The following is a 27,183-nucleotide window of genomic DNA, read 5'->3' as shown; positions in this document are numbered from 1 at the left end:
TGGATCTTTGCCTTATTTGGGTGCAGGTGAAACCTACCTATAGATGTTAGTTTTTTGTTTGATCCGTCCTTTGTGTGGGCCACAAAAAGAAAGCTAACTATGTGGAAATATATTTTTCTATCAATAACTCATAACTTTCATTAAGATTAATGAGAAATAAATACAGAAAGAGGGGAGATGTATTAGAACAGCTTCACTTTAGACAATCTGGGAAGAAAGGAATGCAAGACTTCCAAAAAATGAAAGAAGTCTCCTAAATGTCAAGGATTGCATTTTAACAAGGGCAATTCATTAGTTGAGAACTATGGACTCCTTCCAATCTTTTTCATTTGATGATCTTTGGAGAAATTGTTTAGCTGTGGCACTTAGCTCTTCCAAGAAGGATAGGATTACTGTAGTGTGAATTCCTCCTCTCAAAGGTTGTGTAAAGCTAAATTTTGATGGAAGTAGTCAAGGTAACTCAGGCCCTTGTAGTATAGGGGTATTGAGAGATAAGCACAGCAACATTTCAGCTTTATTCTCTGGCCCAGATGGAATAGAAGACTCTAATAGGGCTGAATTACTAGTGGCTATATAAGGCATCCAGGTTGCTAACCAACTTGGAGTGGAGAATCTAATAATTTAAGGAGATTCTAATGTCATTGTGGGGTGGTTGACAGATCTGGATTCAGTCATTTGGTGTTATAGGGACATCCTAAGGAAAGCTAACTGGTTAACAAGGAGCATGAACATCAGCTTACATTGGGTGAACTGGTCATTGCCAAAGAGTGCTTAGACTGTTGTGCTAGAGATGGGGTGCCAAAGTGTCTGTAAATTGGATTTGGAGAAGGCTTATGATCATGTGGACTTGTTGCTCTTGTGCAGATATTAGTTGAGGAGCCAAATTATGGTTTGATTATTGCTTGTTTTGCTGTCTCCTCTATGCTTAGAAATAGGGTTGCTAAGGCTACTTTCTGAGCTTTAGGTACCTATAACAAGATAATCCCTTTACCCTTTTTTTCATCTGGCAGAGGCTCTTAGTAGGATGATTGTTAGACAATCTTATGCTGATTTTAGGATTCAACTGAATATGGCACCAAATATCTCCCATCTTCAATACGCTGAAGAGTGAAGATGTGCAAATTGTTCTGAATCCTCTTATTATGTATTATAAATCTCACAGCCATCAACGTTTTAAGGCAATGCCACTTCATTAATCTAGGTAGAATGTCTCCTATGGATTGGGATTGTGACCAGGAAATTGTGGAAGCTATCCTATTTTCTGACCATCAGGAAAAACACTTCTCCAGGGAAAGTTCGATGGTCTTCCATCTCTTTCTGAGTATATTGTCTTTGGTTGTCCTCATTGTATGCGTTAACATAGATTAGAAAAAGGTTTGCATTCTGCAACAGTATTGCTGGGAGGGAAAATGGAGGGTGAGAGGGTGAGGAACTAAGATGGGAGGGAAAATGGAGGGGATGGAGTTCGTGCAGGCAGGTCAGTGGAGGAGATCCTTGAAGATAGAAGCAAAAAATCTCCTGTTCGAAGAGATGAGAATCAAGGGGAAGGTAAGCCTGAAGGTAAGGGAAGCGAAAAAGGGTACAATATTGCTGGAAGGATTAGAAGTGATCGAGTGGCTAAGAAAGTTCATAGCTGGAGCCTGTTCAAAAGGTAAGCAGATAAACTGGCAGGATTTTAGTACACTAGAAGGGAGAAGATATGTTGTTGAATGTAAGAGGAATAGAAAGGGGTTCTTCATAGCTTTGACTGAATTTTTTGGGAAGGGACAGAGGCAACTGGTGTGTCTACCAGCAGGAAAACAGAACCAAGGCTGGGGGGAAGTAAACTGGTTGCTCAAAGAGTTCTTAGTTCAAAGAGTAGCAAATGAGAAAAAAGCCTCCATAAGGGAGGAGAAGGCTTATTTCAGTAACAGCAGGGTACAACAAGGGCCAGTGGTCATGGCAAAAACAAAAGGCCATTGCAGAATGGTGGGAGGTCTAGAGAGAGAGGAGTGAGATAGTAAGTTTGTGATACAAGCCAAGGAAAAGGTTAATGATTGGAGGAGGGTAGCTGACTTACTGGCAACCAGGTTGAAGTTGAAGACTGTCTTCATAGTAACCCCCTTCGATAACTGTAAAGCCATCCTAGATCCATTAGAGAATGATTTGGAAATATTAGCTATCAATATTCAGGCTGAGTTCGGATCATTCACAGTCTTCAAATGGAATCCAACATCCAACTCCAAGGATTTTTTTGTTGAAGATGGTGTGGTGGTGCGTGTAATAGGCTTGCCATTCCATCTATGGAAACAAGAAATAGCAGAGTCTATAGCTGTGTTGTGTGGAGGAATCTTGAAAGGTGCTTTCTGGGGCGATCTCTATTCAGTAGCAATCCTGCTAAGTGGTGTGAAGCCAGAAGAAATTCCACGAAAAGTAGAGGTACGAACAGAGGGGAGTTTTGTCTCTGTGTGGTTAGCTTCCTCCATTGAAGCAGGGCTGTGGAAGGAGGCTCGGTTGGTAGGAGGGGAGAAGGAGGAAGAAGAAGCACTACGTGGACTAGTGAGATTGGGTAATTCAAATGGGAAGGGATGTTTCGCTAAAAAGGGCCAACATATTCTGGGAAGCCAAAAAGCTTTGGGGCAGTTGGAAGGTCAAACCTGGAGAAAGCAAGAAGAGGGTATGACAAATGGCAGATCCTTTACGCAGGTGGTGTCAGGGGAAAAAGACAAAAAGCTTCTACTGTCGAAAGGGAGAAGGCTGAACCAGCAATCTCAGACAGGGAAGGTTGCTGGTTCGACCATTAAAACAGGGGGGCGTGACTCTTTAAGTGGTCACGTGGGACGAAAAGAAGGGCCCAATCGAGTGGATCCCTATTATGGTGGGCCGGAGAAGGCTTTTCAAATAAAGGACTTAAAGTTGGGCTCCTATAGTCTTGAGCCCAAGGCCCATTATAAGACAGATGGGCCGAGGGACTTGTCAAGTAAGCACGTGACTGGGAGGAGGGATGAGCTGATAGACGAGATAAAGCGTTTATCTTCTTCAACCCCGAACCCTTCCTCTCGACCGAACAGTTCAGGCGCAAAAAAGTCTCAAGACTCGCAGTCTCGAGACTCTCTACAATGGGTCCCATCCAACCTGGCGAACCGTCTCTCACCAGATAGGCGCAACCCGAGATACATGAAGCCTAGTGATGAGAACAGAACAGGGTTTGAAGATTGGTTGAGTGAACAAAACAGTAACGACGATTCTGATAGAGACGAAATGCCAAGTCTGGGAAGTTTGTCTCCGAAAAGCAACAATGATCTTCTTGAAACAGAAAGTTTGCATACAGAGTTGTTCTTAGAGGAAGAGACTGAAGAGGCAGGTGGCGGGAAGACTAGGAATGGTGAAGAAATTGGTTCTAAAGTTGTGAAAACTCCTCCTCCCTTCGTCGAGCGAGCTGACCCTGAGTCTAATGAATTACAGGATGTTGGTGGAGAGGGACAAGAATCGGCCGTGAGGATGGATGCGGGTATTCCAGTGTCGGAAACACAGAGAAAGGTTTTCCAAGTGGGTAGGTCGTCAGGAAGTGATTCTTTCACCATGTCTACTTCCCAACCTTGTCCAAAAAGGGGAAAGGCCTTAAAACCATGTGCCGCCTGTCAGCAAATCATTTTCAGTGATTCTAGTCCTACCCCCGTTCTATCAGGTATGGGTGTCAATTCTGTTTTAGGTACTGACTTGTTTGCTATGCCTGTAACAGATATCCCAGCTTCCCATCCAGGAGTTTCTGATGCAAGAGAGAGGGTGATAGTGGAAGGAGGAGAGAGGGTGATAGTGGAAGGAGGAGAGAGGGTGTTGGAAGGAAGTAGTAAGGGGGAGGCGGATAGAATTTGGGAGTTGATATGTACAATGATGGAGGAACAAAATAAAAAGGAAGGATTCGTAGAAAGATGTTGTAGCAAAAATAAGTGTGAGAAGGGTAAAATTCTTTCTCAAACATTGGCTGGAAAGGATGGAGAAATTGGGAAGGGGGGGAAGAGAGGAACAAATAAGAAAAAAAGATCTGAAGTGGAAAGGCTAATCTCAGACATTGAGGGGGATTCAGAATTCAGTGGTAGAGGGGATAGGAGGAAGGGCCTAAAATGAGGAGAATATGGCCTCTTATTGGGTCCTTTGTTATTTTGTATCGATGAAAATTATTAGCTGGAATGTAAGAGGGTTAGGGAGTGCAAAGAAGAGAAGGGCGATCAAAGACCTACTCCGAAGGGAAAAACCTGATATTGTGTTGTTACAAGAATCCAAACTGATGGAATTAGATGGGAGATGGGTGAGGAGTTTTTGGAGGTCTAGAGGTTTAGGTTGGAGCTCGTCTCCTTCTTGGGGAGCCTCGGGGGGGATTGTAACACTACGGAAGGAGGATGTGGTGGAAGTAGTGGAAGAATTGATAGGCAGATTCTCAGTTTCCATTAAGTGCAAGAATGTAGAAAATGGGTGTGTATGGGTCTTAACCAATGTTTATGGCCCTAATTCCTATAGAGAGAGGAATGAGATGTGGGAGGAACTATATGCAATTAAGGGGCTATGGGATGGTCCTTGGTGCCTGGGCGGGGATTTTAACGTCATTAGATTCTCTGATGAAACCAGTAATCCCCAACAGGTAATCTCAACAAGCATGAGGAAATTTAATGGTTTTATTGAAGATTGTGAACTGAAGGAAATACCTCTGCTGCAAGCCAGTTACACTTGGTCCAACCTTCAGGAAACCCCTTTGTGCTCGAAGTTGGATAGATTCCTTTTTAACCTTGCCTGGGAGAATAGTTTGGAAAACTTGGTTGCTAGGGCATTACCCAGGGTCACCTCCGATCACTGTCCTATCCAAATAGGAACTGAGTCTTTTCCTATAGGACCCAAACCTTTTAGATTCGAAAATATGTGGCTTACCCATCCAGATTTTGTGAAAAAAGTGAAGGAGTGGTGGGGTGAGAAGGAGAGGGGGGTAAGATGGAAGGGGATCAAGTTCCACAAGAAATTAAAAAGGTTGAGAGCTAAAATAAAAGTGGAATAGAGATCAGTTTGGTAGAATTGAGGAGCAAAAATTGGGCCTAATCTCTCGAATAGAGAATTTGGATGTAAAGGAATCTTACAATGGGCTGACCGAGGAGGACAGAGTGTTAAGGAGACAATTAAAAAAGGAGTTGGAAGAAGTGTTATTGAGGGAAGAAATCAATTGGAGACAAAAATCTAGACACAAGTGGATTAAGGAAGGCGATGGGAACACTAGATTCTTCCATGATTGGGCCAATGGGAGACGAAGAAAGAATTTTGTGACCAAGCTAGAGATAGGAGAGGAGGTGATTACCGACCAGGATGACATAGCCAGAAAATTTGTGGACCACTTCAAATCGATTTATAGAAGGCCTTTGAGTGAGAGAACAGTCATGGAAAGGGTGGATTGGCCAAGGATTGATGAAGGAGTGGCAAGGTGGCTGGAAAGGGATTTCGAGGAAGAAGAGATTAAGAAAGCTGTCTTTCTAATGGATAGATCCAAGGCTCCGGGTCCAGATGGCTTTACAATGGGTTTTTATCAAGACTGTTGGGAGGTGTTGAAAGAGGATCTAGCTGAAGTCTTTAAGGAATTTGCAGACAATCACACTATAAGCCCTGGAATTAATGCCACCTTTTTGGCCTTGATACCTAAGAAGAATGATGCCAACCACCCAAAAGATTATAGGCCTATTAGTCTGGTGACAAGCATCTATAAAATTCTGGCTTAAGTGCTCTCATTGAGAATCAAAACAGTCCTCCCTACCATCATTAGTGAAACTCAGGGGGCTTTCATTCAAGGGCGACAAATAACAGATCAGATCTTAATTGCGAATGAGTCTGTGGAAGAAATGAAAAGGTCTAGTAGGAAAGGATTCATTTGTAAATTGGATCTTGAAAAGGCCTATGATTTGGTGGACTGGGAGTTTCTATTAGAGGTTATGCGGAATGATGGTTTTGGGGACAAGTGGTGTAGTTGGATCTTTGGGTGTATCAGTACTTGTCACTACTCTATTCTGGTAAATGGTACGGTGAGGGATTTTTTTCCAGCTTGCAGGGGTGTCAGGCAAAGGGATCCACTTTCACCATTCCTTTTTACCTTAGTAGCTGATGTGATTAGTAGGATCATTACTAAGGCTGACAACAAAGATACCATCAGGGGTTGAAGAATAGGGAGACACCAAGTCCCCGTCACCCACCTTCAGTTTGCAGATGACCTAATGATTTTTTGTGAAGGAGGTCTTAGTGAAAAGGTAGCAAACCTAAAGAAGCTAATAAAAGGATTTGAAAGTGTCTCTAATTTGAGAATAAATCTGGAAAAGAGTTGCGTAGCAAGTATAAATTTGGAGGTAGGGGAGGTCGAGGCTATTGCGGAGTGTCTTGAGTGTTCCACCTCTGCTTGGCCTATGTCATATTTAGGGCTTCCTTTAGGGGCAAATCCTAGGGAGAGTAGATTTTGGACCCCAGTATTAGAAAAATTTGAGAAGAGATTAGTCTCTTGGAAGATGAACTATATTTCTTTAGGAGGAAGAATTACCCTAATAAGAGCTACCTTGGCTAACTTACCTACCTATTATTTGTCTGTCTTTAGGATACCAGTTAGGGAAGCTAGGAAGCTGGAGAAGTTGATGAGAGACTTCTTATGGGAGCCGGGACAAGAGAAAAAGGATCACTTGGTTAATTGGGAAATTGTGTGCAGAAGTAAAGAAGAGGGGGGTTTGGGAATTGGGAGGGTAATTAGAAAGAATCAAGCTATGTTAGGGAAATGGTTGTGGAGATGGCCTTTGGAAAGAGAGAGATTGTGGCATGAGGTGGTGGGAAGCATTCATGGGAGGTCAGAGAATGGATGGGATGCTGGTGTATCGAGGCAAGCTAACCTAGTAGCACCTTGGAAGGCTATTCACAACACCCTTCCTCAATTCCTCAATTTTATCAGGTTTGAAGTTTGTTCTGGCAACTCTATCCTTTTTTGGGAGGATATTTGGGTAGGAGACTCACCGTTAAAGGATTTGTTCCCCTCGCTTTTTTCTATTTCTTTGTACAAAAAAGAGGTGGTCTCAAAATTTGTCTCACCCTTGGGAACACCCTTAGATCCTACTTGGGATTTTGGTTTTCATAGAGGACTTAGGGATGCTGAAATTGAGTCTCTTTCTTTTTTGTTTGGGTGTCTTAATCAGGTTTGTTTGGATCCCTCCAAGCCAAATAAGAGGGTTTGGACTCCTAGACCCAATGGAACCTTCACTTGTGCTTCTTTTTTCAAGTTCATCTCTCAACTTTCTACTCACCAACCCTTTCCGTCAAAAGAAATTTGGTGTAGGCCAGTCCCCCAAAAAATTATGGCTTTTTGTTGGGAAGTTTTCCATGGGAAAGTAAACACTTTAGACAACCTACAAAAGAGAAGACCTTTTCTCTGTATTTCTCCTAATTGGTGTATCCTCTGTAGAGCTCACGGTGAGGATTGTTACCATCTGTTAGTATCTTGTCCCTTTTCTGCAGACCTTTGGGCTTGGCTACTTTCGTTGTTTGGGGGTAGTTGGAGTCTACCAGCAGAAGTTCACATGCTCTTCAACCATTCTACCTTTTATTGGCCTACAAAAATAGGGAGAATTATGTGGAGATGTGCTTGTGCTGCCTTGACTTGGACTCTTTGGGAAGAAAGGAATCTCAGAATTTTTCAAGATAAGGAAAGGAACAGCCAAGATTTGAAAGACTGTGTGTTAAACAGGGCAATACATTGGCTGAAGACCTTGGAAATCTTTCGTCAATTCTCCTTTAATGACATTTGGAGAAATTGGTTAGTAGTAGCAAGGTGCTCATCTTTAAAGGCCAAATCAATTACAAGCTGGTCTCCTCCACCCGAAGGCTCAATTAAGTTGAACTTTGATGGAAGCAGCATGGGTAATCCAAGATTATCCGGAATGGGGGGTGCTTTGAGAAATGAGAAGGGAGAGATTTTGTTGCTCTACTCAGGTCCTTTGGGAATTGGGAATTCCATCAGGGCAGAACTTTTAGCTGTTGTACAAGGGGTCCAATTTGCAAACCAGTTGGGGGTACAATAACTAATAATCAAGGGGGATTCCAAAGTGGTGGTGGGTTGGTTGAAAAATTCTGAAGAGGCTATGTGGCAATACAAGAATGAAATGAAGAAATTTAGTTGGTCGACAAGGAATATGTTGGTCACTGTACAGTGGGTGGGGAGATCAGCAAATACCTTGTCAGATGTGTTAGCTAAGCAAGGGGTAAATAGGGAAGAATTATTTTGGGCTCAGTTGTGATTCTTGTTTTTCTTTCCTAGTTTACTTGTAAGTTTCAAGGAGGGGCTGCAGCTCGCGCCTCTCACTGGGATGATGTATGAACTCACTCTAATTTGCTTCTGAATCAATAAACTTACTATTATTCATCAAAAAAAAGAAATTGTGGAAGCTTGTGCAGATATTTTAGGTTGTGGCTTCTGATTACTCCCTTGACTCCATCTGAAACCCCCCTTGGGTGCTAACTGCTAAGCAGTTCTCTACAGGTGCTTGGAGTCGGCTGACTGAGAAGATGGATACTATATTGGTGGATTGAAAGTCAGAACAATAACTTCCTGACCTTCTTGGGGCAGATCACACTAATTAATAGGTCTGTACTCCAGTTTACTGCTACTCACTTCTACAAAAGCCTGCTTTTGAGGCAACTGGTAAAAAGATTCAAAGAATTTTGAAATAAAAGATGTAAAATGAGAAAGTTCCATCATGCTAAGTGAAAGGGGGATATGGCATACTAACATTGTGAAGGGCTTGGGCTTCAAGTAATGACTAATGAGCAGTATGAAGAAAACCTTATTCACAAATTCTCCGTGAAGGTATTTCAAAAATTGACTCATTAAAATGGAAGTGGCTGTTAATAGGGGGATTCCACTCTTGGTTGGACAATTAGACCACTGAGATGTAAACAGCTCTTAGAAGGTCAGCCTCTAAAAAGGTTACATAAAACTTTTAAATGGACCAAGGCTTGAGGAAGAAACAGGATTCACTTTTTGGGAGGACGATTAGAGTGATTTGGAATTCTTTATCACATTATCAATGTTTAGACAAAGTTGGTGAAACCATTTATGAATTTCTTTAGCCTCATGGGTGATCCAGTGATTTGGAACCCAGTTTTCATATGCCCCTTCATTGGATATGGAAATTGGTAAGGCATCATCCTCTTCCAAAAGTCATAAGGTACTCCATTTCCCCAAAGAAAAAAAAAAGTTCAATGATTAGGAGGATAGAACCTAATCACAAGTGTGAGCAAAGTATTTCCATCCAGTGATTTAAAAGGCCAACCTAGGCACTCAAACAAGGCGCATTTTAAAGTATGCGGCTCACCTAGGTCCCAGGCACAACACTTTCAAAAGGCACAAGGGGCTTGGTACAAAGGTGGCTCGTAGAATCAGGAATGTAAGATGTTTTACATCAGATTAGCTCAGTGATTTAAAAGGCGTGCCTAGGTGCACAAGCGAGGCACATTTTGGGGTATGCGCCTCACCCAGGTCCTAGGTGCACCCCTTTCAAAAGGCGCGCGCCTGGTGCGCCTAGGCATGCACCTAATGCGCCTTGCACCTTAGCCCAGGCGTGCGCCTTTTAAAAGGGGTGCTTTGAGAACCCCCTATTTGCTAATGTTGTTCATTCATTCATTGCAATAAAATATCTTCTTAAAAGGCAATGAAAGTTATATAATCATTATTTTTTATGTGAGAAATAAGAATTTCAAACCCTAACATAGACTTGTTCGGGCTTGCCTCGAGAGGCGTGGTACAAAGGCGACTCATAGAATCAAGAATGCAATATGTTTTACATCACATTAACTACTTGAAGCAATGCAATTAAGGAAAAAAAGAGATTGTGGGTTTTACATGCTTGAAAATGCTTTATATGTTTGCTTTTATTTTTAAATTTTCATTTGAATACACTTTACATGTTATGTTTATGTATTTTAATTTTAGATAATAGGTTTTTTAAATCATATATTTTAAAATTTAAGTTTATATTTTTATTAACATTATGTTTAATATTTTTTGCATTTTTTTAATTTTTGGCTATTTTTTGAATTTTCTGACTTATTTATTTTTTAGCTTTTTTTTTGTAATTTTGCGCCTTTCTTAAAAAGGCGCACACCTCGCCTTACGCCTTGCGCCTCAAGCGCAAATTTGGCCCTTGCACTTTTTTTGTGCCTTGCGCTTTTAAAACATTGGATTAGGTATTTGAAGTAATGCAATTGAGGAAAAAAAGAGATTGTGGATTTTACATGCTTGAAAATGTTTTATATGTTTGGTTTTATTTTTAAATTTTCATTTGAATACACTTTACATGTTATGTTTATGTATTTTAACTTTAGATAATAGGTTTTTTAAACATTTATTTTAAATTTTAAGTTTATATTGTTTTATTAATATTTTTTGGCATTTTTTGTATTTTTGCACCTTGCTTCGAAAAAGCAAGTGCCTTACCTTGCACCTCGGGCGCAAATTGCCCCTTGCACTTTTAAAACAATATTTCCATCTTCCTCCCATGGAAGAGCCATGAAGGCTTTTGCATTGAAGTACATAACAATTGCATTTCACACGCTTCTATCCATAATGGATTGGTGGAGGCTCCTATGTGACTTGAAACTTTGGGTAAGGTTGTCATGGTTAACAATCTCAACCATAGGGGCTTCAAATCCCTAAGAGGTGTTCTGCATGTGAGGTGGATGAAGAATCCTATAGATCACTTCTTTGGCTTTTATTGGCACTTTGGAGCTCTGGTACTTCTTTTTTTTGGTTGCTAAGCTCCCTTCAATCAATTGGATGCTAAGCTTTTAGCCTCAGATTTATTTGGGTTCAAGGCTATCTATCCTTTTGATGATGATGTCATTTGTGATATGTTGGATTGTATTAGAGAAAGATTGGTGTTTAACAAATCTAATCCTTGAGCTAGTTGAAATTTCTCATTTAAGATGTAAAAAGAGCTTTAAGTATAGTGAATACAATACATTACGCTTTTTCTCAAAAGAAAAAAAAAAAAGAGCTTTAAGAAGAAATTTCTCATTTAAGAGGCTTTTCAGAGAGAGGCATGATTGAAAAAAAAAATAAAAAAATCAGTTAATTTAATTTTGTTATATTAATTGTGAAGATATCTATAAACTAAATAACAAATCAAGACTTATATGTTACAAATTCATACATATGCCATAAAAAAATAAAATAAAATAAAATAATGGGATTACCTTGAGCACGAAGCTTCAGACTCATTTTCAGCAGCATTTTGACTCCTTGACTGCTCAAAAGAAGAACACCACTGTAATTAGGTTCTTGTAAGTTGTAATGAACTAATGATCTCATTGAATGCATAAAACCAAGTAAAAAGATAAAAACCAAATAAGAAACCTTCCTATTCAATATCAGCAAAATTAGGCATGTTTTCTGCAAATTATTTGAGATGTAATGTACCTCTAGAACACAAATCTGTGCAACATTATCACGAAGTCCAAGCTTATTGAACTCAATGAACTCCTCATACAGTAACTTGAATCTAGTACATGGAGAATTAGAATTGTAGTTAGAGTTAAGCACTTCTATTTCTTGAAGGTAACATATGAAATCACATAAATTCAGTAAAATTGGCATCAGAGAGCCACAACAATACAGCTTAATGATGTCAGTTACTCCCTTCGTTAAAAACACAGAAAAAAGATTAAAAATAAAATTACATTACACCATAAAAGCTTCACTGGCCAACAGTAACATAACATATAATACACCCTCAGAACCATCACAATCAAGAAACAATCACATTATAGATGGTCACATCCATCTGTTTTATGTACCTATGTGACAGATGGTTTTCATCAATCCTGGACCAAATCTCAGAAGAAGGCTGAGGGGCCATTTGATAACAGCTGAGGATGCTGAACTGAAAAGTTTAATTGCTTTGTCTATTAGTGAATAAGTTTTTCAAGGAGATGGAGATTGTGGGCTCCTTAATGGCTGAAACTGAAGTTGGTAGATTACTATACCCTTGAAAATTTTAATATTTGATTATTTTACCAACTAAAAGACAAAGCAATAAGTCTTTCAGTTCAGCAACTTCAGCCTTTATCAAACACCCCCGTGAGAAAGATGGAGAAGATTATCTATGCCAGCAATACAACACCTGAGAAAACATGAGACTTAATTTCTAATAATCCAACCACTGGATTAGCTTGAAATTCAGATATTTGAAGCTTAAGAAGTGCATTAGATACCCTGTATATCTCAAGCTAATCAGACTACAGGAAGAATTTCATCAAAGGAGGTTAATCCAGCTGTTAATAGTTGGTCATAGCCAAAGTAAAATACTTGACCATTGGGGCCCGCATCTAGGGTTACATCAGCATTGAGTATTTGCGGTTCAAGTTTCATGTTAATTGGGCCATGGTTAATGAGTAATAGTAGTTCTTTTGGTAGGGAAATTGAGGTCAGTTTTTTTGTTTCCTTTCTTCCTCATTTATTCAATATTTTTGATAAATAACATGTATTCATTAAAAGAGAAAGAAGAAACACCTTACTGCTCAGCAAAAATAGTAGGCAAAACAATATAATGCAGCTTCTTTCAACAAAGCTTCAGGAACCAAACAGTACAAAAAGTTACAACTGGGACCTGAGCACCCCTACAACCCCAATCAAGTAGGGGTGCTCACAGTTCAACCGAACCATGGGCCTATTTTCCAAGCCAAACCAATACCACCAGTTTTTTGAAAATCGTGAACCGAAACTGAACCAAAGCCAATCGATTGACCAGTTGATCAGTTCAGTTTTCAACCAGTTCGGTTCATGGTTTTTCAGTTTTTTATATTTATAATATATAATGAATAAATATATAAACAATAATAATACTAGAAATACATATAATATATTATATCGTAAATAATAAATAATATACTATTTATTATAAAAATATATTTATATATAATGCATATATATTCATTTATAATATATAGATAATATAAAATATATATACTGTTGGTTCGGTTAACCGCCGATTTTTTATATTGGTTAACCAAAATCAAACCTGTACCTTTGGTTTTTCAAAAATATCAAACCAATCAGTTTGATTAACCGGAATTTTTTGTTTGGTTTGGTTCAGTTTTTGGTGACCACCCCTACAATCAAGTACATCCCTCTTCATTTCTTCAATATAACCATACAGGGGTATTTTGGGGAGTCTAATAGATAAAGCATGATGTCTTTTAGTAGTTTCCAACAAGCAGGGGTAATTTTGTAGAGTTTTTAGGAGAGTATAAAGGTTCTTAACACTCTTTATGCCACTATCCCCATCTTATTCAAATTGAACTGATTTTCTGTTTTAGCAATGAGGTTTTATTTTCTTCTACTGTTCTCTTTAGTTGCCTGCTATTGAGAACTGATTTCTCTGCTCCCAATCTACTTTTATTGATTGCTGCAAGAAATCTTATCCTATATATGTGTGCTAGTTTGCAATTTCTGGTTACATTACTATGCATTTGTGTGCACTTAAATAGGCAATGCATATAAACAGAGGGTTCTTATATCACGTGTGAAGCAATGAGAACTCCAGATTTTTTTATCTGTAACAAGATTAGGTGCATCAACTAATATGAAAAAGTTGGCAAATAAGAGTACAAAAACCTTTTCTACCAAGCTGTGTAAGGACCAACATCCCCAATATAGTCAGCCATTTTCAAGCCCTCCTCTAGCTAGACAATCATTTAGGGAATTAGCCAATCTCTGTAACCATCTAAATAGCTGTCCATTCTTGAAGTCAGCAACCTAGCCTCCTAAGGCTGCATTTGGTAAGAGTGCAAAAAATGAATGCACTGATGTGAATGCAAATCTTTCAAGTAGAAGGATGCAAACCCAGTTCGGTTTTGCAGTCATAAATTTACAGTGTCTTGTTTAGTTGTGATGGGTTCAAACATGAATCCCATGGCCAGAACCAACCAATTTTACATTCACCAACTTTCAGTGCAAAAATTGCTTTTTTGGAAACTAACCTCTCTCATTTTGAGTGCAAAAACAGTTGGGAAAAAAAAAACAAATTTACTTTCATTTTCAGTACAAAAACTTGTTCTTAACAAATGCCTGCAAAACTGAACCAGAGTGCACATTTTCTTCAGTTCTGCATTAGCAGTCTTACCAAACGCAGCCTAATGAATGTTGAATAGTCCACAGACAACTGGATTTAGTAGCTTCAAACCAATCGCTGCTAAAGTCTTTCTCCACCTCACAATTTTTACTTCCAACCCTATAACAAGGATAATATTTATGCACTAACTAGTGTTGCTTCCATAATTGGTACTGAATATGCTGCTACCAACTATACCACTGAACCCTGAAAGCTCCTACTTCTCTAAAACGCCCTAGGTTGGCCAGAGAGCACCCATCAGAATTCAGTTTTACTCAAGTCTTGTAGATGCAAATATCATGCTACTCCTACTATGAGTGAGCAACTCTGGCAATGGGCTCCCATCCTCTTATAATGAATGCTCTGAGCTAAGGTCCTTCGTGGTGATCCAGTAGGCTATTCTTATAGTTATTAAGTTAGCGATATCTCCAACTTCCTTTTCTTCTCACGAAATATTCTGGAGTTCCACTCTTCACAAATATTCCACAATATTCATGCTCCTTTGCCTACTAAATGTCCCTATTTCCCTCTAGTATTCACCCCAATGCCCCATCTTCTAATTCCAGAAAAGATTCTCATTTTGTTTCACAGATCCTAAGATTCACAATTTTCCTTCTTGAGTTTTTGATCAAAGAAACTTACATGTTTTATCATCTCATAGAATATAACTAAGGTAGGTCGCTCCGTAAACCCACATATTCTTATTGACCATATTTGTACAGGACAAAAGTATAAGCATCCCTTGTTTGAGGGAATCATTCTTGGTGAAAAGGCAAAAGTAGACCTACTTTAATGGCCAGAGGAATCATTTAACAAGGATATCTGGAGTTATGCCCCAGAGGGTATTTATTCTTCTTACCACAAGGGCTCCACTTATCAAAGTTAGGGGGCTTCATAAATTATATTCTCCAAGATACTAACATCTTTGCCAATTTTTTATTTAAAACAACAATTTATAAATCTCTCCTGTACACAAAGACAAGTACCTCCCTTTTTTTTCCGATATGAAATCAAACAGATAAGACCTTGTACCTACATGGCTCAAACTCAGAATGAAACTCATCTAATTGATCACAAGAACACCTCATTGTGCAATGATCACAACTTGGCTTGTTGCCTTACTAGATCTTCTAATGCTATATGAACCAGCATTTAAAGTTGAAAAAGTACTTTGAACATAGAGATAATAGCTATTGAACTTGGAAAAAAAAATTATAAGATAGGGGTGCAAGTCGGTTAGGGGTATATCCAAATTTGATCCTACAAAAACCCAGGAGTTCAAATTCAATATGATATTTGAATTCAAATGTGATTCAATTACATATCAGGATATCTGGTTCACTGGTTCAATTTGAAGATCAATAAATTTGTATAAAACTAGTATAAATCCACAAAAATAAGTATAAAATAAGAAAATGTATTAATTTTTTATATTATAAATAGACTTGTCCAAATCCCAATTCCCATTTATTGCCAAGCAACTTTAAATTAAAATTCTTAAAAGAGATATATATAATCAAATAAGATCGGATCTAGCAATATCCACTAATCCACATTGATCGGATTAATAGCATATCATATTTTCAAACCTGATTTGATTCAATTATGGCTAAATAGATATCCATATCCAACATAAATGAACCAGATTCAAATTCAAATTGGATTAAATCCAAACTATTTGCATCCCTACCCCCAAACTCTAACCCTGACCAATCTGATAACATCCTGTTGGTTCAGGATCAGGCTTGGATTGGGCCATTTTCTCACTTCTTTTTCTTTTACCAAAAAAAAAAAAGGTTCTCACTCCTCAGACTTAGAATTAGTCAATTAAGGTTAACTAGCTTTAGTCTATACGGAGTTATGTGCATGTCTGTGCATAGGAACAAAGTTGTGGTGCTTTAAGATAATGTTACACTAAAAAAAAAGAAAAAAAAATATTAGCTTTTAAACTTAACCCCCAAACTCTAACCCTAAACCAATCCATAACATCATGTTGGGTTCAGGGTCAGGCTTGGATTGGGCCATTTTCTCACTTTTTTCTCTTTTACCAAATAAGATAAGAAAATGTTCTCACTTCTCGGGTTTAGAATTAACCAATTAAGGTTAACTAGCTTTAGCATATACATACATATGTGCATGTTTGTGCATGGGAACAATGTTGTGGTACTTTAGAAAATCATCATCATCATCCAAGCTTTATACCAAGTCCCAACTATATGGGTCAGCTACATGAATCCTGTTTCGCCAATCCGTTCTATTTAAAACCATATCCACTGTTAAATTAGTAGTGCTTAAATCACTTCTTATTAATTCTACAGTTCTACACATGTCCTCTTTGATCTACCCCTAGCTCTTTTAGCCCCTTCTACTTGTAATAAATCACTTCTTCTAACTGGAGAAGTGGAGCTGTTGGTGGTCCTCTATGCACATGACAAGCCATCTTAGCCTACTCTCTCTCTCTCTCTCTCTCACACACACACACACATTTCCTCACTTATTGGAGCTATTCCTAGGTTTCAACAGATGGCTTCATTCCTGATCCTATCCTTTCTAGTTTTTCCACTCATCCATCTTAGCATTCACATTTCTGCTACACTCATTTTCTCAACATGTTGTTTCTTTTTTTTCTTTGATAAATGAAGAATTAATTTCATTAATCAAGCATAATAGAACTTTACAAGCTTCCCTTGGAGAGGTGCAAGGTGCCCAAACTGATATAGATCTGTTTTTCTTAATCGAGGAATGGACTATAACATTCCAATTCCTCCAGAAATCATCAAAGGAGAAGAAGCTGAAGGAATCCAAAGATTTCAGCCAATGAATAGCCCTGGTTAGGGTGCAATCCTTCACTGCTGTAATGGATCTCTCCTTGTCTTGGAAGGTTCTTGCATTTCTTTCTTCCCAAATGGTCCACAAAGTGGCTGCTCTAAGGCACCTCCACATATTTCTTCCTCTTTTTGTTGGCCAAACAAAGGTAGAGGGAGAAAATACCAACTTAACTTCTGTTGGCTGGTTCCATCTGCATCCAAACAAACTGAACATGTTGTTTCTTGACTGCCCAATACTCTGCTCCATACAAAATAGCTGGCCTTAAAATTGTTTTATAGAATTTTATTTTTGTCGTGGTATCCTCCTATCACACAAAGGTCCAAATGCACCCCTCCATTTTGCCCAACCTGCTTTAATTCTCTAGGTGGTATCCTCCTCAACCTCTCCTTTGTTATGAATTATTGAACCAAGGTACCGGAAATGGCCACATTGAATTATCTCTTGCTTACCAATCTTAAGGTTATCCTGACTTACTCTCCTATTATTACTAAACTTACATGTCATATACTCTGTTTGAGTCCTATTTATTTTAAAACATCTTGTTCCTAGGGCATTTGTCCATAAGTTTAATTTTGAATTTTGCATTTAATCCTTCATTAGTTTCATCCATTAAAACAATGTTGTCCGCAAACAACATGCACCATGGAACTTGGTGAAGACCCATCGTAATTGTAAAATCTGAAGTCTCTCCGAGTGGTATTCTAAATTGGTTGTTGCCCCTTCATACATATCCTTAATTAGGTCTATATACCTATTTTGAAACCCTTTCTTTTCCAAGACCCACCATATTATCTCTCTAGTAACTCTATCATAAGCCTTTTTCTAGATCAATGAACACCATATGAAGACATTTCTTCTTCTCTCTAGGCAATGCTATACTAAAAAGGGAAAACATTAGCTTTTAAACTTGATATTTATTTATGCAAAATGAAGACACATCAAATTCAAGTTGGGTCAAGTTGCACCAGGCCACACCCCTACCCAACCTGAAGTTAAGTTGGGTTAATTTTTTCAACCCTAACACTAACTTGACCTTCAACTCAACCCAACCACACTTTAAGATTGTAAACCAGCCCAAGTTGAAATCCTACCATAGGAGTTTGCAAATAAGAGTGTGAACAAGGACTGGATTTCTAAGGAAGTACTAGAATCATTAAGTATTGTGTTCATTATCCATACATTACTTTCTGTAGTGGCCACTTTGTGTTTGTGTGTGTATTCATATCCAGTCCACTCCTCCCAAGACCCGAAATATTTGGGACCAAAATTGGGTAAGAACACACGTAAGTAGCTGAAAGTCAATAGTAGTAGATGCAACTAGATAAACCCGCAAACAAAACAAAATTCAATAATCTATGGCGATATTCAGAGATAAGAGGCATACAACTACAAATGAAGTATTTTACCTTGATGTTCGCCAAAAAATTGCACATCCATCAACTGCAGTGCCAGTTCGCATCTGCAGATTCACAAAACCATTTTTGTGGAAAATACATCTAGAAAAAAAAAAAAAACATAAAACAATAAACACCATTAAACTGACCTTCCAAATGCCTTCATATCCTTGGAGCTTTAGCTCCTCCTCTAAGTCATGAAATCTATCAACCTCCTGAAAGCGAGAAGAAGAAAAACATTGACAACAAAACTTGTATAATAAGAAAAAAAAAATCATGAGGTAAGAATACATCAAAGGTATTACAAAAGATATTTGAAGTCAACAACCAATAGGTGGAAAAAAATCCAGAACCACAAGAATAATAGCACGATTAAACGGTTATTATGGACAAAACTAAAAGTAGGAAGGAAAAAACATGAATATGAAAAGCAAATAAAACATTAACCCCTTATTAATGACAAAAGAAATTGTGTTACCTGCATGCAGTGCTTTAAAAGTGAGAAGTGCAACTAAAATGCAACAATGAATTCCTAGAGGTTGTGGCACAAGACAAGGCATGCTTCTAAACAAAGTAAAGCACTATTTTTGGAAAAAAACAATAAAAAGTAAAACTTAATATACAAAGATATGCAAATCTAAATTCTTGAAGAAATAAAATATTTCAAAATCCCTATTTAGCTCAATTGGTTAAAACATCATGTTACTAACATGTATATTGTAGCCTTTTGTACATCTAAATTCTATATAGGCTAAACTATTTAAACATTGAACATCATACTACAACCTACACTGTAGCAAATTGCCTATTCAGCATCAAATTCAAGGTCAATTCATTGAACTAAGCAACAAGCCAGGTAAGGAGAACCTAGGTTAAGGTGAGACTCGTACAGCTGGCACCCCACAAAATAAGCCTTGCCTGTGAACCTAGGCAAGCCTTTTAAAACAATGCTCAAATGAGTATTTTGGATCTAAGCGCCACTTTCAGTTGATACACAAATAAATGTTTTTTTATGAATGTTGATACACAAATAAATGTTTAAGGCCATGTTTGGGAGTGCTTATTTGGGCCATTAAGCACTTATTGGTATTTGGGAAATAAGTCCAAAATAATTGCTTATTTTAAAAATAAGGGCTTATTTTTTAAGCCCAAATTTCCAGCTTTTTTTAAGTGCTTATACAATAAGCACTTATTCAAATTTTTTCCTCCAAAATTATCCCTAATTGAATTTTAAAATACCACATATAAAATTATCCCTAGTTGAATTTTATAAAAGTACTTTTATGAAAGCACTTTTATTAAATTACTTTTATAAAAATACTTTTATGAAAGTAAAGTGCTTTCAAAGGGTATATTTTGAAAATTTGAAAGAAAATGAAGGACAAAATAGTCACAAATGCTTATTTAAGTGCTTATTAGAGAAAAAGACTACCAAACGCCCAATATAAAATAAGTTTATTTTAAAAAAATAAGCACTTGAAAAAGTTGGGTGCCAAATGCAAATAAGTGCTTATTTGAATAAGCACTTATTTTTAACTTAAGCACTCCCAAACATGGCCTAAGACACATTAAAAGAAAAATGTTCAGGATCTCCTCTACAAGCCCCATCAACATTCTGTTTAAACATGTTTGCAGCAAGCCTGGTGCAGAAAGAATATTTCTTTTGTTGCCTCATAGGATTGTTATTCAAGGCTTTAAAAAAATCCCAAGAAGCTGAATTCATTCTTAGTTTCGATTAAAAGTCCCATCTCTTTAATCCACCTAAAAATCTCTGCAACATTGAAATTACAATGGTACAAATCCTCCTTGTGTTTCGGGTACTTACTTTACCTGCAAGCTTCCCAAAGCACCAATGATGGAAATACACTCATCATAATGTTTGATACGTGCCTTAGGAAAACTCACCCCTAAAAGCTAGCTGTTAGAGGGAGAGAACCCAAGCACATATATATCACACAACAGCATCCCATAGTACCAATGTGGGACAAAGGGGTTGTAACATTTCACCACACTCCGCAGTCCCAGCACCCACGCAAGCCGACTTTGCCCTAGTCCACCTAGTCCCGACCGAACATTGCAATACCAACATCACTGCCTGCACCGCACAATTGCAACTGGGAGGCATGGTGTAGGCTCTGATACCATTTGTTACGTGCCTTGGGAGAACTCACCCCTAAAAGCTAGTTGTGGAATATCTCACATTAGCATCCCATACTACCAATGTGGGATAGTTGAACAAATCCATTCCTCTTGCCCTATTAAACCACATTATACAACTGCCAAATTTTTGGTTGACTTGAAAACAAATACTAAAACAGAGACCAAGATAATTCAACACCTTCTTGGCCAAAGTAATTCTATTGAGAAGGTCAACCAAGGCTTCAATAGTTCAATGGATTTTGTTCCACATGGCATGTGCATTTTGAGGATCCAAAGAAAGCACAGAATCTTTAAAGAATAGCCCTATGCCACAACAACTTCCACCAAGTTTTTATTTATTTTTTTTTTTTGATCAATAACAGCTTCAGCAATTTTATTAAAATATCACAAGAATAGTTACAGCAAGGAAGACAAACACTCTTATCTTCCAAAAACAACTTAAGTCCTCAAAGAAAGAAAAGGAAAAAAAGAAGCAATTTAGTTACAACTTAGACCGAAACATTACATCCCTTTCTATCCCCTATTTAGCTAGCCCATCAGCTATAGAGTTGGCTGTTCTTTTAACCGAACTCAGCCTGATTTCCATTTCCCGCACCAGCCACTTGAACTTTCTTCTCTCATTGCTGTACTTCCATAATCCACAGTTGTCTTTCCTCAGCCACCCTATCACCACCTCCAAGTCCCCTTCAATTATGAGTTTCCTGACGTCCATCAACTTAGCTTTCTGAACTCCTTCCATAATTGCCAAGATCTCAGCTCTAAGAGAATCCCCCACTCCAATTGGACCTGAGAACATGGCTGAAATGACCCCGTTCTCATCCCTAAAAACACCCCCAATCCCTGATTCTCCAGGATTCCCCCTACAACTCCCATCAAAGTTCAATTTTAGGAATCCAGCAGGTGGGGGTGTCCAAGACACCTTCACAACTGATTTGGACTTCATACAGCTTGCAATCTCACCCCACTTGCTCAACATGTCATCCACTGTTTAGTCTGTGAATAGCTCTAGATATTTCAGCCACGGTACAGCCCTGATATGGATCACAAACCTCAATTCTTCAGCCCCTCTCTCTTCATCAGAGAAGATTCTAAGATTTCTTTCTACCCCTAAAGACCAGCATACTGCAGCCCTCAGTCCTCTCCACAGTGTCCTTCCCCTTTTCACACGCCATTTGAACAAAGAAGGAGAAAATAGGCTCTGCAAATCTGATGGAGGGTTCCACCTGCGCCAAAAGAGAGAAAAATCCCATTCCCAAATTGACTTTGCAAATTGGCACGACATCAGTAAGTGAAAACCAGTCTCCCCATCCGCTTTGCATAGAACACACCAATGAGGTGATAAGCATGTATTGGGTCTCTTCTTTTGAAGCAAATCACCAGTATTGAATCTTTCCAGATAGGCTTCCCAACAAAAACTACCAACCCTAGGAGGAATTGGTCTGCACCAAACCTCATTAACCGGGAAAGGGGAGGTTGCAAGACTGGTGGACTGACATAAGACTTTGAAAAAGGAAGCACAAGGAAAAGAGCCCGTGGGGGTCGGGGTCCAAGTTCTAGAGTCCACCTTAGAAGGGTCAATGAAGACATTATCAAGATGGTCAAGGAGGCTCAAGACACATTGGAAGTCAGAGTCCCTCACAGCCCTCCTCAATCCCAGGTTCCACCCAAACCCAGAACTGGAGGAGGAAGGGGTGATGAAAAAAGAAATTGGCTTATTTTTACACTCAGAGAGGGCATACAAGGAAGGAAACAGGTCCTTAAGTGGAACATTCCCCACCCAAGTTTGTTCCCAGAATTTTATGCAAGTGCCAAAATTCGAATCATACTTGACAAGTGGGGAGAAGACTGGAAGCAAATCGTGAATGGCTTTCCAAAGTGAATTGCTTGTGGACCTTGCTCTAATTCCAGCATCCCATCCATTCTGCTCCATCCCATGTATGCTTGCCACCATTCTAGCCCATAGCTTCTCCTACTCCAAAGGAAACCTTCACAACCACTTTCCCAAGAGGGTCGAGTTCCTTCTCCCAATATTCCCGAGCCCCAAACCTCCACTAGCTTTACTCCTGGTCACCATTTTTCAGCTAACTCTATGGTCCCTCTTCTCCTCTCCCGGCTCCCAAAGGAAATCTCCCATTAATCTCTCCAACCTACTGGAAACCTTCACTGGAATTTTGAACACTGAAAGGAAATAAATGGGTAAGTTTGCTAGCGTGACCTTGATCAGTGTAGTCCTTCCACCAAGGAGAGATAATTCTTTTTCCAAGAAGCAAGCCTTTTTTCAAATCTCTCCACCACCAGGCTCCAAAAACTCTCTCTTGGGATTATCACCTAGGGGCAAACCTAAATAACTCAAAGGCCAATCTGATATTTCACACCCAAGCACCTTTGCATTCTCCCTAACCTCTCCCTCCTCCATATTCACACCCACTACACAACTTTTCCCGAAGTTCGCTTTCAAGTTTGACATTTGCTCAAAAAATTGAATTACTAATTTCAAATTCCTAATGAACCTCACATTACCTCCTTCACAAAACAAGATCGTATCATCAACAAACTGTAAGTGAGTGAGTGGGATGTCCTCCCTACCAACCCTCTATCCTCTAATGAGGCCCCTAGAGTCTGCTCTATGAATCAACCTTCCCAACACATCAGCAACAAGTAAGAACAGAAAAGGGGATAGAGGGTCACCCTGTCTTATACTCTTAGTGGTTGGGAAAAAATCTACCACTGTCTCATTCACTAGTATTGAATAATGACAGTTCCGAACACACCCCATGATCTATTTACACCATCTAGCCCCAAACCCCAATTTGGTCATGACTTTCCTCAAAAATTCCCAATCCACCATTTCATATGCCTTCTCCAAATCCAATTTACAACCCCCCCTTCTTTTTATCCTTCTTGAAACTCTCCACACTCTCATTGGAAATGAGGATTTGATCTGTAATCTGTCTTCCACTCACAAAGGCACCCTGATTTTGTTCAATTAAGTCTGGCAATACCTTCTTCAGTCTCAAAGATAACACCTTTGCAATGATTTTGTACAGGCTATTGACCAGACTAATTGGTCTGAAGTCCCTTGGGTGTGAGGATTCTTTCTTTTTGGGGATCAGAGCAATGAAAGTGGAGTTCACCCCCCGATTAATAATTCCTCTCCTATAAAACTTCTCAAACACCCGTAAAAGGTCCTCTTTCAGAATATCCCAACAATCCTGATAGAAAGCAATTGTAAAACCATCAGGCCTTGGAGTTTTTGTTCTATCCATAGAAAATACAGCTTCCTTAATCTCTTCCAAGTCAAACCCCCTCTCCAAACTTCTCCTGTTATCCCCCCTACATCTGGCCAATCCAATCCTTCCACCCACACCCTTCCACTTACAGGCCTTCTTAGAATGGATTTAAAATGTTATACATATGCCCCAGCTATCTCCTCTTGTTGAATTAACTCAATTCCATCCACAACCAGTTCGGAAATGAAATTTCTCCTTCTCCATCCACAACCAATTCCATCCACATGCCCCAGCACCCTTTTAACTTTGTACGAGGTGGAACTCTTATAGTTCAAGAAGCAAATTGCAAGACTCTTCTAATTATTTCCTCAGTTGTCTTTTTGATTGATAATAGGTCAATTATATTCTATTGAACAATAAAAAGGTAAACTCAGACCTAAGGCTCATATCACTAAGTTGTGTCTATCCCAAAGGAACTAGTCCATGTACAACGAAGTATACACTTCGCAAAAGATCACTATGCCATTTTTTTATCAGAAATGATAACTTCATTAAAGATAATTTAAATCTGAAATATAGAAGTCAACCCCTATTAGAAGAGGTTGATCCAATAGACATCATAGTATCATACACTACAGCACTGCCCAGTAAAGGCTCTCCCTTACAATCCCTTGTTTTGCTAAGGCATCAGCTAAACAATTTGCTGATCTCCTTACCCACTTAAAACAAACACCCACCTCCCTTGTTATGTTAAGTATTTCCCTTATCAGCTGTCTATATTGCCAAATTCCTAGCTGCCCTAATTGCATCCACCTACGGGTGTAAACGGATCGAATTCGAATCTGATTAGAAAATCCAATATCCAAATTTGATTCAATATCCGATGGATATTGAAAATTAATATTCGAATTCAATTAAATATTAGAATATTTGATTCGACTCGAATTCAACCAATTAATTATTTTAGGTAATTAATAAACATATAAAATAAATATTTTATTTATAAATAACATTTAAATATTTTGTATATTATATATAAGAATTAAATAATCAATTGAATTCGGATATTTATCAAATCGAATCAGGTCATATCCGAATTTGACTGATTAGATATTTGAATTATCCAAATTCGATTGATTATGTCAAATCTTGAATTCGAAATTGGATTTTCAAATAACATTGACACCCCTACATCCACCCAATTACCAATTTGGAGTCCCCCTCTATCTCAATCTGTTGTAGCCCCAATTGTTTGGCCAGTTTTACTCCTTGATGTAGTGCCAAGGTTTCCACTCTTAAGGAATCTCCAATTCCAACTGGACCTGAATACAGAGCTATTATCTTGCCTTCTGAAAGCACCTCCTATACCAGATGGGCCAGGATTACCTATACAGCTTCCATCAAAGATCACTATGCCATCTCATACGCATTATGATTTTGAAGACCAACTACACCAAATTTTGTATTTTCTTTTAACATAGATGTATACTTTTTTTCAAGACCAAAGAAGCTGAATAATATGAGAGAAAACACAAGGGATACGCCTTCTGGTATTCTGCTTGTATCAAACAAAAGTTATTATAAAACACTGCAATATGGAAAGGAAAATTATTACCTGAAGACACATGATGTCAGGTGACCATAGCCTAAGCTCAAAAACCATTCTTTTCTTTCGCCATTCCCAGTCTAGCATATACCTGGGTATGTGAAAGTAAAGTTCTCGCCGGTGGTTCGTAGCCAGGTAATCCGCAAGTATATTGTATGAGAGGACTATAAACCGCTCTGTAAATCATTGAAACAGATTAAAAAACAATGTCTAGCATCCAACTTTGCAATTATCCTAAGAAATAATTGTATCGAAATGCAACAATTTTGCGACTTAATCCACCATTTAAATGAACAACAGAACTAGTTTATAATCCAATTCATCACCAGCAGTGATTCAGATGTTATTAACTAAATTTTCACCTTAATTAAAGGAGAAGTAAATAAAAATAAAAAAAAAACATGTGTTTTAAAGACTAAGCAGAAAGCAATACCACATTGACCAGGAGGCTGTGACAAAGCGTACTCCCAGTTCCTGTAATCCAAGGGTTTCGGTCGCTGTTGACGGACAGGCGGATGATGACCGTATGGAAGTGGTTGGCGAAAAGGTGGCCGAGGACGGAAATTTTGCGGCTGAAACCCACCGGGGTCCCGGAAACTCCCTCTTTGTCCCTGCCGGAAACCGTAATTTGTCTCCCTTACCGTCCTGAAATGTGAATCTCCGGACACAAAAGTGTCTCGTCCGCCACTGGGCCGATCCGAGAACCCTCGTCGCCATGGATACCGACCGCCGGACTAGCAACGAAACATATACGTTTAGGATTTCTCGGTCAAATGATTGAAGCATGAAGATTTAAAAAGTTTTCAGCTTTTTACAGTACATACAGAAGCGCGGGAAGAAGACATGCTTGCGTCAGCGGCTGCTGCGGCTAGGCATTGGAAAGAAGAGGCGGATGACCTCATCGTTCACGGCCTTACTTTCCAGACCGTATTGTTAGGAGGTTCCAACTTCTAACACTTTCTTCATAGGAAGAATCTCTTTATCCTTCTTCTTCTTTCCCTTCTGGTGTTTCACTTCACTCACTCAGAGGTCGCCGACTTGCTGCCGAAGGGCTTTAGCTCTGATCAACTTGCGAGAGTTTTTTAAGAAAGACGATGATGAACGCGTTAGGATATAGGATGCCACGTACATTTTCTCATAAGGGCATTTATGTCATTCAAGAGTAATATTTACTATGGTAGCTCTCGTCTGCAGCGGTGCAATGCAGCTTAGCGGCGGCGTGTGCGTGTGGTGTGGACTCATGCTATCGTGACCGAGTGACTGTGTATACTGTAATACCACGGAATCTGAGGCTGGGCTGTTTTGGAAGCCTGTTTTGAATGACATCTCGTAATGAGTGTGAGTAAAATAATAGTTACACTCAATACTGTTTTAGTTGAGAAAGACAAATAAGGACATGAAATAGGTGTGCTCCCAAAAAAGCCCAAGATGTTTTTTCGAAACAGGCAAAGTGATCTCCGGAATATGGGGTTGATCATTTCAAGCCCAATCCGAAAGGCTCGGTCTCGGTCTATAATTTCCAGGCCCGTTCTAACCCAACCCTGCACGTCCCTTAATTAGGGATGGCAACGGGACGGGTTCGAGAAAGGGTTTTTGTAAATTTTAGAATTTTTTTATTAATAACCGCTCATAAATTGGCATCAATTCCGATCTGGCATATATTCTCCTATTTTTATGTGTCAATACATTATTAAATTTAACACACAATGCATAAGTTCATATTGCCTTACAACAAGTATAAATATCAATACACACGGATACACCGAATGGGACGTATTGAGTTTTTTGACCCCCATACTCTACTCTTCTCTCTT

The 27,183-nt window shown here is 38.8% G+C and overlaps 1 protein-coding gene across 5 annotated transcripts in view; it reads right to left on the bottom strand.

The window, feature by feature from the left end:
• LOC104595310 (DNAse I-like superfamily protein) overlaps positions 1 to 26,425 on the bottom strand; it is a 41,846-nt gene extending 15,421 nt beyond the window's left edge. For all 5 annotated transcript variants that reach the window (XM_010255994.3, XM_010255998.3, XM_010255999.3 and 2 more), the window contains exons 1-7: positions 26,194 to 26,425; positions 25,803 to 26,103; positions 25,379 to 25,545; positions 18,523 to 18,588; positions 18,386 to 18,438; positions 11,459 to 11,540; positions 11,236 to 11,285 (exon numbers count right to left, since the gene is read on the bottom strand). In XM_010255994.3, coding sequence (XP_010254296.1) covers positions 11,236 to 11,285; positions 11,459 to 11,540; positions 18,386 to 18,438; positions 18,523 to 18,588; positions 25,379 to 25,545; positions 25,803 to 26,103; positions 26,194 to 26,271 — 797 coding nt within the window. In that variant the 5' untranslated portion in view covers positions 26,272 to 26,425. The remainder of the gene's footprint in view (positions 1 to 11,235; positions 11,286 to 11,458; positions 11,541 to 18,385; positions 18,439 to 18,522; positions 18,589 to 25,378; positions 25,546 to 25,802; positions 26,104 to 26,193) is intronic.
• Positions 26,426 to 27,183: the final 758 nt, after the last annotated feature.

The sequence above is a fragment of the Nelumbo nucifera genome, chromosome 2 (genome assembly GCF_055504915.1).
Source record: "Nelumbo nucifera cultivar China Antique chromosome 2, China Antique-T2T, whole genome shotgun sequence".
Taxonomy (NCBI): Eukaryota; Viridiplantae; Streptophyta; class Magnoliopsida; order Proteales; family Nelumbonaceae; genus Nelumbo; species Nelumbo nucifera.
This window is presented reverse-complemented; position numbering and strand designations above follow the sequence as displayed.